At 40.6% G+C, this 16,874-nt stretch overlaps 2 protein-coding genes across 4 annotated transcripts in view; one reads left to right on the forward strand and one right to left on the reverse strand.

Moving 5' to 3' along the window:
- Window positions 1-11,196, reverse strand: part of LOC139550707 (voltage-gated inwardly rectifying potassium channel KCNH2-like) — a 77,605-nt gene extending 66,409 nt beyond the window's left edge. The window contains exons 1-2 of the mRNA XM_071361795.1: window positions 10,658-11,196; window positions 7,198-7,428 (exon numbers count right to left, since the gene is read on the reverse strand). Coding sequence (XP_071217896.1) covers window positions 7,198-7,428; window positions 10,658-10,733 — 307 coding nt within the window. The 5' untranslated portion in view covers window positions 10,734-11,196. The remainder of the gene's footprint in view (window positions 1-7,197; window positions 7,429-10,657) is intronic.
- Window positions 11,197-16,354: 5,158 nt separating this feature from the next.
- Window positions 16,355-16,874, forward strand: part of LOC139550708 (solute carrier family 12 member 7-like) — a 41,979-nt gene continuing 41,459 nt past the window's right edge. For all 3 annotated transcript variants that reach the window (XM_071361800.1, XM_071361797.1, XM_071361798.1), the window contains exon 1: window positions 16,355-16,583. In XM_071361800.1, the coding sequence (XP_071217901.1) occupies window positions 16,466-16,583 (118 nt within the window). In that variant the 5' untranslated portion in view covers window positions 16,355-16,465. The remainder of the gene's footprint in view (window positions 16,584-16,874) is intronic.

A 16,874-nucleotide genomic window follows, 5' to 3' on the forward strand; every position in this document is an offset into this window, starting at 1 on the left:
AGCAACCTTCCAGTTACTGGCCTAACACTCTTAACCGCTAGGCTACCTGTCACTGACACTCCAGCCACAAGGCCACTGAATTGGTCAGCTGAAACAATATATGTAGGAAAAAACTATAACAAAAGTGATCGAAGGGCAAAAATATTTAATAAGATATTAATGCAGAACAGTTTTAATATTACTGTATATGACAGAAATATTTACAGTCTGATGTGAAGGAGGGTGATAGGAATGTTTCTAAAGAAAATACTCATGAAGACAATCCAGTATATCATATATCTCAACACACATAATATCAATTCAGGCAAATGCTCTCTCTGTACTGTATAGCCAATAGACTTTTCCAAGACAAGTGTGCTACTCTTAGCATAACTATAGTTTTAATTTTAAGATTAAGATTATGTGTCTCTAATGTCCATGCTAATGTTTTAGATATAAATTGTACTGTATTTTTGTCTGTGGTCTTTTTCATTATGTCACGGACCCCAGGAAGACTAGCTGTCGCCATTGTCGTCGGCTAATGGGGATCCTTATAAAAATCATAAATTACTTCATGGGTGGAATGCTCTGGTTGTAGTACAGGACATCATGATAACCAAGACTTTAAATATGGATTATTGACTATGGTGATTCTACAGGAAAAGAGTGAAAGAGCCACAGTAACTAATTTCCTGTAATAATTACCAGCTTGGCTTGGCCCTATCCCCCTTTAACAGGATTTAGCATTTATCCTCCACTCCTTAACCAGATTAAGGTGCCATAATAATGACCCAAATAGAAATCATTACTCTCTTCCAAGTCTTCTGCTCTAATGCTAATAATGAGAGGATGGAATCTTCAGGAGTTCCAGTCCCAAATCTCTGTCTCGTGAATGGAAGGCAGCCAAAAGACATGGCGCGAAAACACGCTGCTCCCAAATTGAAAAGCCAATTACACACAAACCACAGGAGAGATAGACGACCAGTGTAATGTGCCAGTGTGTCCTTGGGCTTCATGTGGTGCCTCACACAGAGAAGCAACTAGGGAGGGATTACTACCATATCAATGTGCTTTAGCTGGGGGGTTAGTGTAGGCACTGAAACCCAACTATAGTTACACTTCAGTACAGCTAACTAGACACTAAATATTGACTCAACATAGGATGTCAACGGAAATGATTTATCCTCTCTCTATGTACAGTTGAAGTCAGAAGTTTGCATACACCTTAGCCAAATACATTTAAACTCCGTTTTCACAATTCCTGACATTTAATCCCAGTAAAAATTCCTGTTTTAGGTCAGTTAGGATCACCACTTTATTTTAAGAATGTGAAATGTCAGAATAATAGTAGAGAGAATGATTTATGTCAGCGTTTATTTCTTTCATCACATTTTATGGCGGTTTTGGAGCAGTGGCTTCTTCCTTGCTGAGCAGCAGTTCAGGTTATGGCGATATAGGACTCGTTTTACTGTGGATATAGATACTTTTGTACCTGTTTCCTCCAGCATCTTCACAGGGTCATTTGCTGTTGTTCTGGGATTGATTTGCACTTTTTACACCAAAGTACATTCATCTCTAGGAGACAGAACACGTCTCCTTCCTGAGTGGTATGACGGCTGCATGGTCCCATGGTGTTTATACTTGCGTACTATTGTTTGTACAGATGAACGTGGTACCTTCAGGCGTTTGGAAATTGCTCCCAAGGATGAACCAGAATTTTTTCCCCTGCGGTCTTAGCTGATTTCTTTTGAGTTTCCCATGATGTCAAGCAAAAAGGCACTGAGTTTGAAGATAGGCCTTGAAATACATCCACAGGTACACCTCCAATTGACTCAAATGATGTCAATTAGCCTATCAGAAGCTTCTAAACCCATTACATAATTTCTGTTATTTTCCAAGCTGTTTAAAGGCACAGTCAACATAGTGTATGTAAACTTGTGACCCACTGGAATTGTGATACAGTGAATTATAAGTGAAATAATCTGTCTGAAACAATTGTTGGAAAAATGACTTGTGTCATGCACAAAGTAGATGTCCTAACTGACTTGCCAAAACTATAGTTTGTTAACAAGAAATTTGTGGAGTGGTTGAAAAACGAGTTTTAATGACTCCAACCTAAGTGTATGTAAACTTCCGACTTCAACTGTACATAATATACTATACACAGCTGTTATGTCTTTGAGCCCAGTTTGAAAGGACAATACATCCAATAATTTACTAGAAGCACAACAATGAGCATGTATTTAATTGATTGCTACTACTTCAAACTGCTAGTAGTAATCTAAATGCAGATTGCTTGCTTAAAAATACTCATCCCAGTACAGCGAGATGAGATGCCATCATATCCAAAGTTACCTTGAGCCTCAATCACCCTGGAAGAAAGCTTTACCGTGCTGTAACTTTACACTATCATACTTCAAAGCAGATTAAATTGGGCTTGTTCTACGATCCAAAGAGATTTAGGCAGCAGGGAGATGCTAACCTGAGCTTTGTTGTGCTTGGACTGGGCCCAGAAGACAGCATTCACAAAATCCAGATACATTTTGGAATAATTCCCCTGTTACTCCTCCGCAATGTAATTCACAAGAAAATCAACATTAAGCTGCTGCGACATTCTTTACAGAAAAAAACGATCCAATTAGCCCCCCCCCCCCCCCCCAACAAAAAAACACCCGGTACATCTATCATTTACATCTATCATTTACGGAGCATACTCTCAAGGGGTTAACTAGGATTAAACTGAGGATGTAGTGAACACCAAGGTTATCTCCATAGCCATTAGGTTATTCCAGCTATATTCTACAGTATTATCTACACCTTTAGCGAGGTCATTACTCCAATACCCTCAAGGAGATCTCAGTCACTCAGGAACTCACTAAATGGGAACTGTATTCTGATACTCAACATCATATGGCTCAAAGGTGTAAAATACATCAGTTGCCTGCAACTTTTATATGCAAACACATTGCAGCGTTACCAGGTTTGACACTGATTTCCGGGGATTGCTGCTCATTTCTGAGAATATGTTTACTGATTTGCGGCAGGTAGCCTAGTGGTTAGAGCATTGGGCCAGTAACTTAAAGGTTGCTAGATTGAATCCCTGAGCTGACAAGGTAAAAATCTGTTGTTCTGCCCCTGTACAAGGCAGTTAACCCACTGTTCCCAGGCCATCATTGTAAATAAGCATTTGTTCTTAACTGACTTGCCTAGTTAAATAAAAATGTTTGTCGTCAGTATATTTGAGTTCCTGGAATGAATGAATACTCTGGTGAGCAATTCACCTGTGCTTTAATGACCTCTCATGAGAGATGAACTGTGAGGACTGAAACACACTGTGCCAAATTTTTTCTTGTTTACAAAGACCATTTCAATCTACTGGGAGTTTAGGTATATTAGTAGGGTCTCTCACTGTGTATATGATGAGATCATCGATTCAGCTGCCTGCATGAGAGCTTGGCTGGCTGTGAACTCCCTGATCTTAACTAACGAATGACTGAATCCAATGCCTATGCATGCTGTGCCACTGTTATTAAATTTACCTCAGTCTACTTTGATACAGACTGTTATGCAAAAGGATTTATAATTATGAATGTATTAATCTCTCGTAAAAAATTAACACCTACGTACGGTATAAGTCTCCAGCACACAAAAAGTTACATCTGCCCTGTATCACTAGCCACTTTAAACAATGCCACTTAATATAATGTTTACATACCCTACATTACTCATCTCATATGTATATACTGTACTCTATACCATCTACTGCATCTTGCCATCTTTATGTAATACATGTATCACTAGCCACTTTAAACAATGCCACTTTTATATGTTTACATACCCTACATTACTCATCTCATATGTATATACTGTACTCGATACCATCTACTGCATCTTGCCTATGCCGTTCTGTACCATCACTCATTCATATATTTTTATGTACATATTCTTCATCCCTTTACACTTGTGTGTATAAGGTAGTTGTTGTGAAATTGTTAGGTTAGATTACTCGTTGGTTATTACTGCATTGTTGGAACTAGAAGCACAAGCATTTCGCTACACTCGTATTAACATCTGCTAACCATGTGTATGTGACAAATAAAATTTGATTTGATTTACATGATACAATACTGTCTCCCGCCCCCTGCTCTGCTCCTCCTAGCCTTGAAACAGACAGAGGACATTGTGTGTTTTAGACTCTTATGCAACCATTCAAAAATCCAGGGGTTACCTTTGGGATTTGAGCGCCATAGTGAGTAATCGTCCTTCAAGCCATCCCCAGCTAGCACATTTGGTTCATTGGAGGTTTTTGGTTTCACATTGGTCTGGGAACAAAGCCATTTGTTTCTTGACCAGTAAAAGTGAACGTTTTTTAAACGTTCTGACAACAGAAGTGAAAATATTGCCTGTTCCGCGAACATACATTTTTAGGTTGCAGGGAGGTTCTGATAATGTTTTACTATGGTTCCCTGAAAGTTTTCCTGGAAGGTTTAATTAACGTTCTGAGAATGGAAATGATAGGTTATTTGATGGTAATTAAATAATGTTCTGAGAACATTCTGAATGTTGTGAATAAAATGTAAAGATTATTTGGAGGTTGTTGAATAACTTCCTTAAAACTTTCACTGAATGTTTCAATAAGACTTTTAATAACACTGCTAGCTTAGTTTGGGTTAACTTTTTTTGAACTCCAAGCACAGATAGGACACATGGAAATTAATTTGTTTAAGCTGGGTGTACACGAGTTTGGCCCCGATTTAGCTATGCCAGACAGGTTTTGGAGATCGGAAACAAAATCCCCACGTCGTTGCCTACTCGGGGTAAGCGGCCGTTCTCAACGCTTGTTTAATGTGAGCGGATCAGAGACGCAATCTGAGGGCTACCAATCCGGTCTTTGAGCAGTCCCAGACGTCCCGATATTTTCAAACAGTTGATTTTATCGGCACTAAATCTGCAATGCTCTTGTAGTGTGAGATATGCAACGACAAGATTTGAGAACGATGATCATCAACAGCCAATTAGAGCTCTCCAGAGGAGGAGCTAGTGAGATGACGTTTTATCACAGCACCCAGAATGTGTACTCTCGAGCAGGAGCATTGACCAGTACTAGTATGCGTTTGTACTTGCCATAGTGTCAAATCGTTACAGCTCTGACAAGCTCTTTACACACAATGTTATTCAACTCAAAATGTATTTGCTAGATATTTCAACTCATTATGGCAAGCGTGAAGGTCTGACTGAAAATGTTTGAGGCTGCTTTGAGCCAAAGGTTGTTCTAGCTATCTAATCACATCACATCCTTGTTGTAGTGAGACAGCGTCGTATCGAGAATCATCACGACCAAGTGAAGAATCTTCTAGTGTGTGAATGCCCCGTCTGTGCCACTACGTTGGCAAGACAAAAAACTACAGGAAAGGTGGTTGTTTAATGAGAGAGGCTCAGCAATGTTAGGATTTTAAAAGTTGTGTAGTGTCCACTTGGCATTAGGCATGCAAACACATTTATTTTATTGTGTCACAGCATCACTGAAATTTAAACCTATGATCTTCTGTTCTCTATTCATGGAATTAGTCCACTGCGCCACCAGGATGGAGCTAGCATGCCATGTTTTTTAAACTCACACAAAGCTGTTAATTTTTGTCTATTCAAACTGACCCCATTTTAAAGAGAACAAGCACTCATTAAGATCAGGTGTGGCCAATTAGTGGGCGTGGCCAACACACCTGAACACACTTAAGATAGAGGATAGAGAGAGTTTTGTTGACTCTGAGAACGGAATGTATATTTTTAAATAACATTCTTAGAAAGTTATTTAAATGTTACTAATGTTTTCTTGTGTTTTTTTATGGTACCCTAGCGGTTAAGAGCGCTGGTTTGAATCCCCGAGCAGACTAGGTGAAAAATTGGTCGATGTGCCCTTGAGCAAGGCACTTAACCCTAATTGCTCCTGTAAGTCGCTCTGGATAAGAGCGGCTGCTAAATGACTAAAATGTACTGTAAATATAAACATTGCTTTAAATTGAAGAACCATGAGGAAAACTGTGGGAAACATTATGCTGAAGTACTGATATTCTCACAGAAGAACGTTTTTTCATAACATTGTCAGAACAATGAGAACATTACTTTAAATAGAACCATGAATAAAGCTGTAGGAAATGTTATGCTGAAGTATTGAAATTCCCACAGAAGAAAGTTGTTTCATAACGTTCTCTGAGCTATTGGAGAACATTCCCCATGTCAAACCATTTGGAGAACGTTCCTAGAACATTACACAAAATGTAACCATGTTTGAACTTTTAGGAAACGTTCTGTTTAAAGTAAAAAAACATTATTTTGTCAAGTTCCTTAAATGTGCTGAGAATGTCCCAAAGACAAGCAACTATCCTGCACCATAGGACAACCACGCTCTAAGAAACATATGGTTCACTGAATGTTATGAGTGAGCTGGGTCACAACTCATTGTCTTTTGTTACTATTGTTTTGATTCTGCTATTCCCACCTGCCCTGTGTAGGGTGTGTGTGTGTGTGTAGTGTGTGTGTGTGTGTGTGTGTGTGTGTGTGTGTGTGTGTGTGTGTGTGTGTGTGTGTGTGTGTGTGTGTGTGTGTGTGTGTGTGTGTGTGTGTGTGTGTGTGTGTGTGTGTGTGTGTGTGTGTGTAGGGGGCTGTTTTTCTGGGTGTAGGAAGCATCATGTCCATTTAGAGTACATTGGAGAGGCATGAGGCAGGCACTGAAGAGAGCAATCAAGATGTCATAAAAACACTATCTATAGTTCATTGCTTTCCTATCTCTTCTTGTAATTGGCACAGCTGTGTGCTGGAACCTATGAGAGGAATAATAGAGTCACATAAACACATGGACCATTTGGACATTGAGAGGGGAAATGTAATGTTCAATATGCACATCTCATTCTCCAGCTATATGGTCCAAAAAACATCATCCATTTCTGTACCATCATCAAGACAGTGTTATGTGGTCCTTATGACAGACCATTCAAGTAAAGTGTTATCAAACTAGGATTAACCAATACCCAAAGCCTTTATAAGGATCTCATTATCTCAATAAAAGCCTCTGGCATTACCTAAAAAAATTACCTAAAATGAAAGATTAAACACTGATGAATGAAATACTTTATAACCACTATTCCTATGTGTATTTTATGTTTAAAAATAAAATGTGAGCCATGCTGAAGCCCTGGCGGGCTGTGCCGGGTCGGGTCGTACCATCTTTGGCGTAGAGGGACATCTCCACCTTCCTCTCCTCGGAGCCCAGCAGAGCCTTGGCCATTTGGGCCACGGCAGGCCTCTTGGTGTGCGGCCCGTACAGGAAGCTGCAGGTGCACGGCTTCTGCATGACCTCAGCGCGCGTGTACCCGCACATGCCACAGAAGGCGTCGTTACAGAAGATGATGGCGCAGTTCTCCACGCGAGCATTGGCGATGATGAACTTGCGATCTGAGGAGGGAGGGAGTAATAGATCAATATTGTTTTAATCTAAAGAGTCATTGCAATTTGTCATCACATATAATACAGTCTACTACAGTTCAATCTAGTACAGGCTTCAGTGAATGAGTCAGAATACAATCAGACATTTTATTAAATAGTTTGAGGAATGATCATCAGATCCAGATGGGGCAAATTGCCCCCCTGGCAATCTAATGTAAATTAATGGTACCTAAATTAGCATTTTCCAAATTATGTCCAAATCATTTTCAAGTAACATCATTGAATTACAAAGTCATTTTTTCAGATACTTTAGGATGATTTGGACATGAGTTGGTGCGAAAATTATTAATAGTGAGATGTGCAATACCATTTTGTTTAAATATTTGATTTATTTAATTAAAATAAGACACATAGACTTTAGCCTTTAAGAGTTAATTATACATTTATAAAATATCTTCAGGGGGGCAGTTACCCACAGTACTTGGGAAAAACTTTTGTAAAATTAAGATTTCATTAAATAACTAAAAAATGGTCAACTGTAGCCACTTACAGTGCATTCGGAAAGTATTCAGACCCCTTGACTTTTTCCACATTTTGTTATGTTACATCCTTATTCATCAATCTACATACAATACCCCATAATGACAAAGCTAAAACAGGTTTTTAGAAATGTTTGCAAATGTATTAAAAATACAAAACAAAATAAAAATCACATAAGTATTCAGACCCCTACTCAGTACTTTGTTGAAGCACCTTTGGCAGCGATTACAGCCTAGAGTCTTCTTGGGTATGACACTACAAGCTTGGCACACCTGTATTTGGGGAGCTTCTCCCATTCTTCTCTGCACATCCTCTCAAGCTCTGTCAGGTTGGATGGGGACTGTCGCTGCACAGCTATTTTCAGGTCTCTCCAGAGATGTTCGATCGGGTTCAAGGGCTCCGGCTGGGCCACTCAAGGATATTCAGAGACTTGTCCCGAAGCCACTCCTGCGTGGGCTTGGCTGTGTGCTTAGGGTCGATGTCCTGATGGAAGGTGAACCTTCGCTCCAGTCGGAAGTCCTGAGCGCTCTGGAAGAGGTTTTCATCAAGGATCTCTCTGTACTTTGCTCTGTTCATCTTTCCCTCGATCCTGACTAGTCTCCCAGTCCCTGCTGCTGAAAAACATCCCCATATCATGATGCTGCTACTTACTTGTTAGATATTACTGCATGGTCGGAACTAGAAGCACAAGCATTTCGCTACACTCGCATTAACATCTGCTAACCATGTGTATGTGACAAATAAAATTTGATTTGATTTGACCATGCTTCACCGTAGGGATTGTGCCAGGTTTCCTCCAGACGTGACGCTTGGCGTTCAGGCCAAAGAGTTCAATCTTGGTTTCATCAGACCAGAAAATCTTGTTTCTCATGGTTTGAGAGTCTTTTAAGTGCCTTTTGGCAAACTCCAAGTGGGCCGTCATATGCCTTTTACTGAGGTGGCTTGGTGGAGGCCTGATTGGTGGAGTGCTGCAGAGATGGTTGTCCTTCTGGAAGCTTCTCCCATCTCCACAGAGGAACTCTGGAGCTTTGTCAGAGTGACAATCAGGTTCTTGGTCACCTCCCTGACCAAGGCCCTTCTCCCCTGATTGCTCAGTTTGGCCAGCTCTAGGAAGAGTCTTGGTGGTTCGAAACATCTTCCATTTAAGAATGAAGGAGGCCACTGTGTTCTTCGGGACCTTCAAATGTTCAGAAATGTTTTGGTACCCTTCCCCAGATCTGTGCCTCGACACAATCCTGTTTCGAAGCTCTATGGACAATTCCTTCGACCTCATGGCTTGGTTTTTGCTCTGACATGCACTGTCAACTGTGGGACTTTATATAGACAGGTGTGTGCCTTTCCAAATCATGTCCAATCAATTGAATTTACCACATGTGGACTCCAACCAAGTTGTAGAAACATCTCAAGGATAATCAATGGAAACAGAATGCACCTGAGCTCAATTCCGAGTCTCATAGCAAAGGGTCTGAATACTTCTGTTAAAAACATTTTTTAATACATTTGCAAACATTTCTAAAAACATGTTTTTGCTTTGTCATTGTGGGTATTGTGTGTAGATTGTTGAGGAAAATGTTTTATTTAATCTATTTTAGAATAAGGCTGTAACGTAACAAAATGTGGAAGAAGTCAAGGGGTCTGAATACTTTCTGAATGCACTGTATTTCCCATCATAGTTTGCTTGCCTAAGCATGACCATCCATATACCTAATTTTTACCAAACTTTGCTTTGTGTCAGCAATTGGACACTGTTCTTAGGGGGGGGGGGGGGGGGGAATAGTTACCCCACCTTACCCTATGCTTACTGGATACATTTAAAGCAAGCATTCATTCCAGCCTTACTGATTGAACCTTTTGTAAACTAAAATACAAATTAAATTGGTTATTCTACTTGACCAAACATGCCATATCAGTGACACCAAGGCATGTAAACCATGCATGAGAACTAAGATGGGAGAATCTGTAAGGTGCAAGTCTGTTTTCACATTCAACTACTAGACTTGCTGTTTATATCAAAACTATAAACTGTTTAGAGCCTTAGAAAAACAAGTAGATGACGTTTTGGTATCAAAATATGTCCCCAGAAGGAAACATTCAGTGATGGATTTTAGTTATTGAAATGTAGCTGCTTTACTCTCTCCCATCCTGCTTAGAAATGCAGCTCGGGTTCTTCAGGTCCTGCTGTGATATAAGCCATATTTATGCTCTGACAGACACTGCTGCCCTATTTATATCCACTTGAAATATTAGTCTCCCAGTAAATGTCAGGTAGAAATGTAGCCATGCCTTTATCATTAGACTATGTGTGTAAAATTCCAATACCAAGAGGGTAAACATATAATTACCCCTGAGACTATACAATCAACTGTGCGGCATACTGTACATCTTTAATCTTCATCTATATTATTTGGTTCAATATTTGCAAAGTCATATCAAGGCTAAATTTTGCAGAGACAATACGCTCCTTTTTACAGGACAATCATAACACTATATAATAGAAAGTGGTCACATCTCATGAAACCGATGAACTATAATGAACACAGGCAGACTACCTACAATAATAGCCTGGTATTTTCATTTTAATTGGGACAAATTGCATTTAAGAAGCATTTTGCAAATCGAAAGACACGGTTTGCATTACATTCCAAACCACAGCATGGTTCCCCAAAATGACTCAATATTGAAGTTAAAAAGTTCTTACTCTGTTCTTCGAATTTTCGGATGATTGTATCCAGAAAAGTGTTCTGAGGAGCCACGTGTCCCCGCCGAACAGGCATCTTTTGGGCGGTATTTCCCTCGGTTTGGAAAGTTGGACCGCAGGCTCTTGTCTAGATCTAGCACTCTGCACCGCTGTAGCCTATGTGACCCCTATAAAAATCCCAAAGTAGCTGAAAACATGTCACAGCCACCACCAAGTCCTGCGGCGTGACGTGTCAACTACTTTTTTAATCACTTTCTAAAGCAGACACTCCGACGATTGTGTTTATACATTACCCAAACAAATAGTATATTTGGCCGTGTATCAACCGACCTGCTTTGATGTTTACGGATGATGTATCCATCCGTTACTTCCCTGCTTGGAAGTAGCACCGCCTCTTCAGTGAAATATGCAGTTCCAAATCACAGGTGCCTACAGAACTGTTGCTACCGATTATTATAACATCTTTGACATTACTGCTCTATTATCCTGTTTCACTGTCAGACCGTGGCTGCAACCTCTGCTTTTGAAATGAAGATGGTCTATCAAGTAATGGATGGAGTTTTCAGGTATATAATAATAATAATTTGGGGGAGGGGGAGTTAGGATATGCAAGAAACTAATTTCCGTTAGTGTAACATGACAAATATAAGTACCCCCTGCATCTCTGGCAGATGCGTCATGCCCATAAAAATGTTTATTTGTGTTATTTCTCTGTAATACTACTAGCCACCTAGTTGGCTACTAGCCATGAAGTTGGCTTCAGCTAGCCAAGATAGGTTCCCAAACTCTCAACCTCATAACTAGCTACCAAGAAGCCATTTCAGCTAGCTTGTCTAACTATTTTAGCTGGCATGCCTGCTGACAAGGTTGGTTGATTTTAGAAAAGAAAGCAATAACTAAAAGTCCTGAATAAAACTCAAATTATTTGCAAACATTTACACAATTGTTTTTGCAGAGATGCAGAGAAGCATATTTTCTTTTAAAAAAAAGTCAGGATACAGACAGCTCAAGTGGTATGCTTAGATATGTAGAAAAATATAAAAAATGTTTTGCATAGAATTAAGCATACTGACTATGGCTCTAGGTTGCAGGAAACAGCTGTTTCAGGTGTTTGGAAAAGGCAAAATTCTCCAACTTTCACCTTGCTCCCCTCCTGACCTCCAGCCTGGCCAATGTCATGTACATTGTTCTCCCCCTAATTGAATGTACTTTGTGCCCCATAGGATTTTTGTCTCTGTCAATTGTCCAAGGAGTGTTTTTTTCTTGTTGATGTTATACAGTCAGACTGAGGTTGACAATTTCAGAAATTACTTTATTGAACAGGAGATTTCCTTTCTGTGTGTTAAAAATGGATTGTGATATTGCAAAGGGTAAAACTTCTACATTATAGGCCTAGATCAGAGATTCATGCTTTGTTAATTATTTAAAATATATGCTATTAAATAGCCTACCATTTTATAGCATAATTTACTCACCACCTGGACTATGCTCATTCACATTGGACCATGTGCCATCATTCCAGACTGAATAATGAAGGGTGTGATTGCCATCTAGAGACACAGAAAGCACATTACTAGAGGGTTTGTGGTAGGTTACAGTATGACCCTATGACCAGCAGGTGGCAACAGCAGGTTATAAATGGCCAGGTTTGAATGCTAAACATCTTAGGGTTTTGCTCTCATGTGCAATTGACCTCGTCTGTTTATGCTCCACTGTCTACAGGTTCTACTTTGGCATTTAATTCAGCCATTATGTTCATTACACTTAACAATGGCTATAACGGAAATATGAAACTCTACCTGTGTGCAAGCTTGTCTCTCGAACCTAGGCCCGGGAGACAAGCTTAAGCTTGCACCCAGGTTGAAGTTCATATTTCCTTTATAGCCCTTGTTATGTCCGCAAGGATGGGTTTTCCGCTGTCTTGGAACATTTGGTATAATGTGCTCTTAGCAAAGATTTCCAAATGCTTTGCCTGTTCCTTTCTGACTGTAGGCCTAGTCCCAAACTAAATTGTGAAGGATATGTTTCTATGTCAAAACATTGCCCATTGACAAGCCAGTCAAATTTAACCAAAGGTTTTTTTGTATTCCAATGCTACTTTGTTCTATCCAAACTATAAAATTATCCAACTGGTAAGACTACAGATGATTGACAACATGACAAATTGGACTATACTACAGCATTTTCCAAATAGTTTATCTGTCTTGTTGACATTTGCTTTTCAATTGACGCACAGTTGTTTTTGTCAATACTGTATGAGCTTTGACAATAAACTACCTATATGAACTGCCAAAGGAGCATTTAATGACCCTCACAGTCTTACAAGACATTTAACCTCTTATCTTATCTTCCCATGACAAAGTTTATGGCTTCTAGCACATACCCAGAACACAGTGTGATTTACAGACTTAGGGTAAGTTGAGCCAATGGCAAGTTGAGCAAATGGCGAATGTGCATAAAGTTGGCAGAATTCATACTATCATTCATACTATTCATACTATCATTAGCACTATCCACTGAGTTTTTAAACTACATCACGCAATATGGTTTAATGTGCCAATAAATCAGCACAATCTACTTTTTTTTGTTCAGTCTTGAAGCTAAAATTGGGATAATGTATACTCTGCTAATGACCATACCAAAAAAAAGTAGCGGAGAGCAATGTACAATATGGTGAACTTAAAAAAACGAGGAATTTGTGGTAAGTGCATGGGGGACACCATCTTTATGCACCTCCGCTATTAAAGTGTTTTCTTAACAGGCATAATGCAAGGCATTGTCGCTGAGGTATGAGGAAACAACAGGGCCTGGCCCGTCTTTAAAAAAGTACAAAGTGTTTCTAAGGTGTTAAGACTGAGTTAAAAGATGCTTAAAATGATTAAACGACAAAAATCAAATCAAAGTTTATTTGTCACGTGCGCCGAATACAACAGGTGTACCTTACAGTGAAATGCTTACTTACAGGCTCTAACCAATGGTGCGGGGGAAAAAGGTGTGTGTGTGTGTGTAGGTAAGTAAAGAAATAAAACAACAGTAAAAAGACATTTGAAAAAAGAGTAGCAAGGCTGTATACAGACACCTGTTAGTCAGGCTTATTGAGGTAGTATGTACATGTAGGTATTGTTAAAGTGACTATGCATATATGATGAACAGAGAGTAGCAGAAGCGTAAAACGAGGGGTTGGCGGGTGGTGGGACACAATGCAGATAGCCCGGTTAGCCAATGTGCTGGAGCACTGGTTGGTCGGACCATTTAGGTAGTATGTACATTAATGTATAGTTAAAGTGACTATGCATATAAGATAAACAGAGAGTAGTAGCAGCGTAAAAGAGGGGTTGGGGGGGGGCACACAATGCAAATAGTCCGAGTAACCATTTGGTTACCTGTTCAGCAGTCTTATGGCTTGGGGGTCAAAACTTTTGAGAAGCCTTTTTGTCCTAGACTTGGCACTCCGGTACCGCTTGCCATGCGGTAGTAGAGAGAACAGTCTATGACTGGGGTGGCTGGGGTCTTTGACAATTTTTAGGGCCTTCCTCTGACACCGCCTGGTGTAGAGGTCCTGGATGGCAGGCAGCTTTGCCCCAGTGATGTACTGGGCCGTACGCACTACCCTCTGAAGTGCCTTGCGGTCGGAGGCCGAGCAATTGCCGTATCAGGCAGTGATGCAACCGGTCAGGATGCTCTCGATGTTGCAGCTGTAGAACCTTTTGAGGATCTCAGGACCCATGCCAAATCTTTTTAGTTTCCTGAGGGGGAATAGGCTTTGTCGTGCCCTCTTCATGACTGTCTTGGTGTGTTTGGACCAATCTAGTTTGCTGTTGATGTGGACACCAAGGAATTTGAAGCTCTCAACCTGCTCCACTACAGCCCCGTCGATGAGAATGGGGACGTGCTCGGTGCTCCTTTTCCTGTAGTCCACAATCATCTCCTTAGTCTTGGTTACGTTGAGGGATAGGTTGTTATTCTGGCACCACCCGGCCAGGTCTCTGACCTCCCTATAGGCTGTCTCGTCGTTGTCGGTGATCAGGCCTACCACTGTTGTGTCGTCAGCAAACTTAATGATGGTGTTGGAGTTGTGCCTGGCCATGCAGTCGTGGGTGAACAGGGAGTACAGGAGAGGACTGAGCACGCACCCCTGGGGAGCTCCAGTGTTGAGGATCAGTGTGGGAGATGTGTTGCTACCTACCCTCACCACCTGGGGGCGGCCTGTCAGGAAGTCCAGGATCTAGTTGCAGAGGGAGGTGTTTGTGATTGTGTTTGGGAAATAAAGACAGACATGGTTTTAAAAAGATAGTGGTAACATTTCATTCAGCAGCATCTAACCCTGCATCCCACTAGTGGCTTGCTTCTGAAGCTAAGCAGGGTTTGTCCCTAGATGGGAGACCAGATGCTGCTGGAAGTGGTCTTGGAGGGCCAGTAGGAGGCACTCTTTTCTCAGGTAAAAAAAATAAAAAGGTATCCCAATACCCCAGGGCAGTGATTGGGGACACTACCCTGTGTAGGGTTCCTTCTTTTGGATGGGATGTTAAATGGGTGTCCTGACTCTTCGTGGTCACTAAAGATCCACTTATTGTAAGAGTAGGGTTGTTAACCCTGGTGTCCTGGCTAAATTCCCAAGCTATCATGATCACCTGATCATCCCCAGCTTACATTTATCTCATTCATCCCCCTCCTCTCCCCTGTAATTATTCCCCAGGTTGTTGCTGTAAATGAGAATGTGTTTGCAGTCAACTTACCTGGTAAAAAAAAAAAATTCAGTACATGAATTTGTAGGTGCTTAACTTACCCAGTCCTGTGGCTCAACTTAGCCCTGGGGTAATTTGTGCCAAGAGGACACTTTTTTGGGACAAGCTATGTTTTCAGAACTAATGTTGAAATTAATTCTGATTATTTCCAGGGATGCACAACACCCTGAAATATATATAGATATCTTTCTAAGAAAGAATACTATATTTCCCTTGATGGAGTAATGCTGAATGTAAAAATTGTCTCAACAAAAAAATGGCTCAGCAATGATTACTGGAAGATGTATTTTAAAATGTCAGTTAAATCGCCCAGTAGTAGATTTGAGATTATTACTATTTTGTTGTGTTTAATGTTATTCGTATGGTTTTTCCAGAATCTTCATTGTCATTAATAGCCTTTGGTCTTTTAAATACTTATATTTTTCAATTGTTCCATATGTTTTCTCTGGGGCACACTCAGGCTATGTGATTCCCATGCCTTGCCCATAGGGCCTTTTGTGTTGATTGCCATTTACCCCAGGGGGCCACTCTCCCTCTCTCTCGACTGGCAGGGTCAGTTTAGCATTCAACACCTCTGAATTACCCAGCAGGCTTTGCTCTGTGGGAAAGGAAACACCACTTTCTTTACCAGTGCTAATATGTAGTAGTCTACTGGCCTACAAATGGGGGTAAAATATAGGAAGGAAGACAAAATCCTGTGTCACTGTACCATAGTTCTACAAAGTAAGTTACAAATAAAGGGCTCTTTTCAGTAAAGGGAGAGTTGTTCAGGAAGAGGTGCCCCCTGTGACATTAGGAGTCTTGTCTATTGTAGGTGCTATAGCCTAGATGGGGATGAGGTTGAGTGTAGTAGGAGTCCGTAGTAAAGAAGGAGGACTTTCTCTGGGGGAGGAGTTGTAGAACACTACGTATTTGGAGAGAGCCTGGTCACATGGGGACAGAATCTAAGCAATAGAGGTAAGAGAGACAGAAGTAGAGAGCACTTCAACTGTGCCTTGAAAAGGTGAGAGGGACTAGAGTAGTTTACTTTCTCAGAATAGAGCCAATGCGGTGAGGGGATAAAATGCCCACCAACTTCACTGTGGTTCCTGTAGAGGATGGCGGGGCCGGGAAGTCAACTCTCGAAGGTGTGTTTAGTGAGGAAGATGAAGAAGATATTTCTCCACGACGGCCCTACTCAGGTGAGGGCACACTATGTTGACGTTTTCAGGACAGGCTCAGACAAGCAGAGTAGAATCTGTAGAACAGCTGAACATGTTGACTTTAACTTAGCTTTGGAACACAATATTCCTCAGGGAGTCCAACCAATACACAGACTCCCAATGTTGTGTCCCAAAGCTAACTGGCCCTTGACTTACAGAATTCTGATATGATATATGGTTTTGTTTGTTTGTTTATTTTTCTCTGGCCTAAGGAGATGAACATACTTTTTATGACAAGAGTGAACTTTTGAACTTTTTGTCATTTTGACA

The sequence above is a fragment of the Salvelinus alpinus genome, chromosome 23 (assembly GCF_045679555.1).
Source record: "Salvelinus alpinus chromosome 23, SLU_Salpinus.1, whole genome shotgun sequence".
Lineage (NCBI taxonomy): Eukaryota > Metazoa > Chordata > Actinopteri > Salmoniformes > Salmonidae > Salvelinus > Salvelinus alpinus.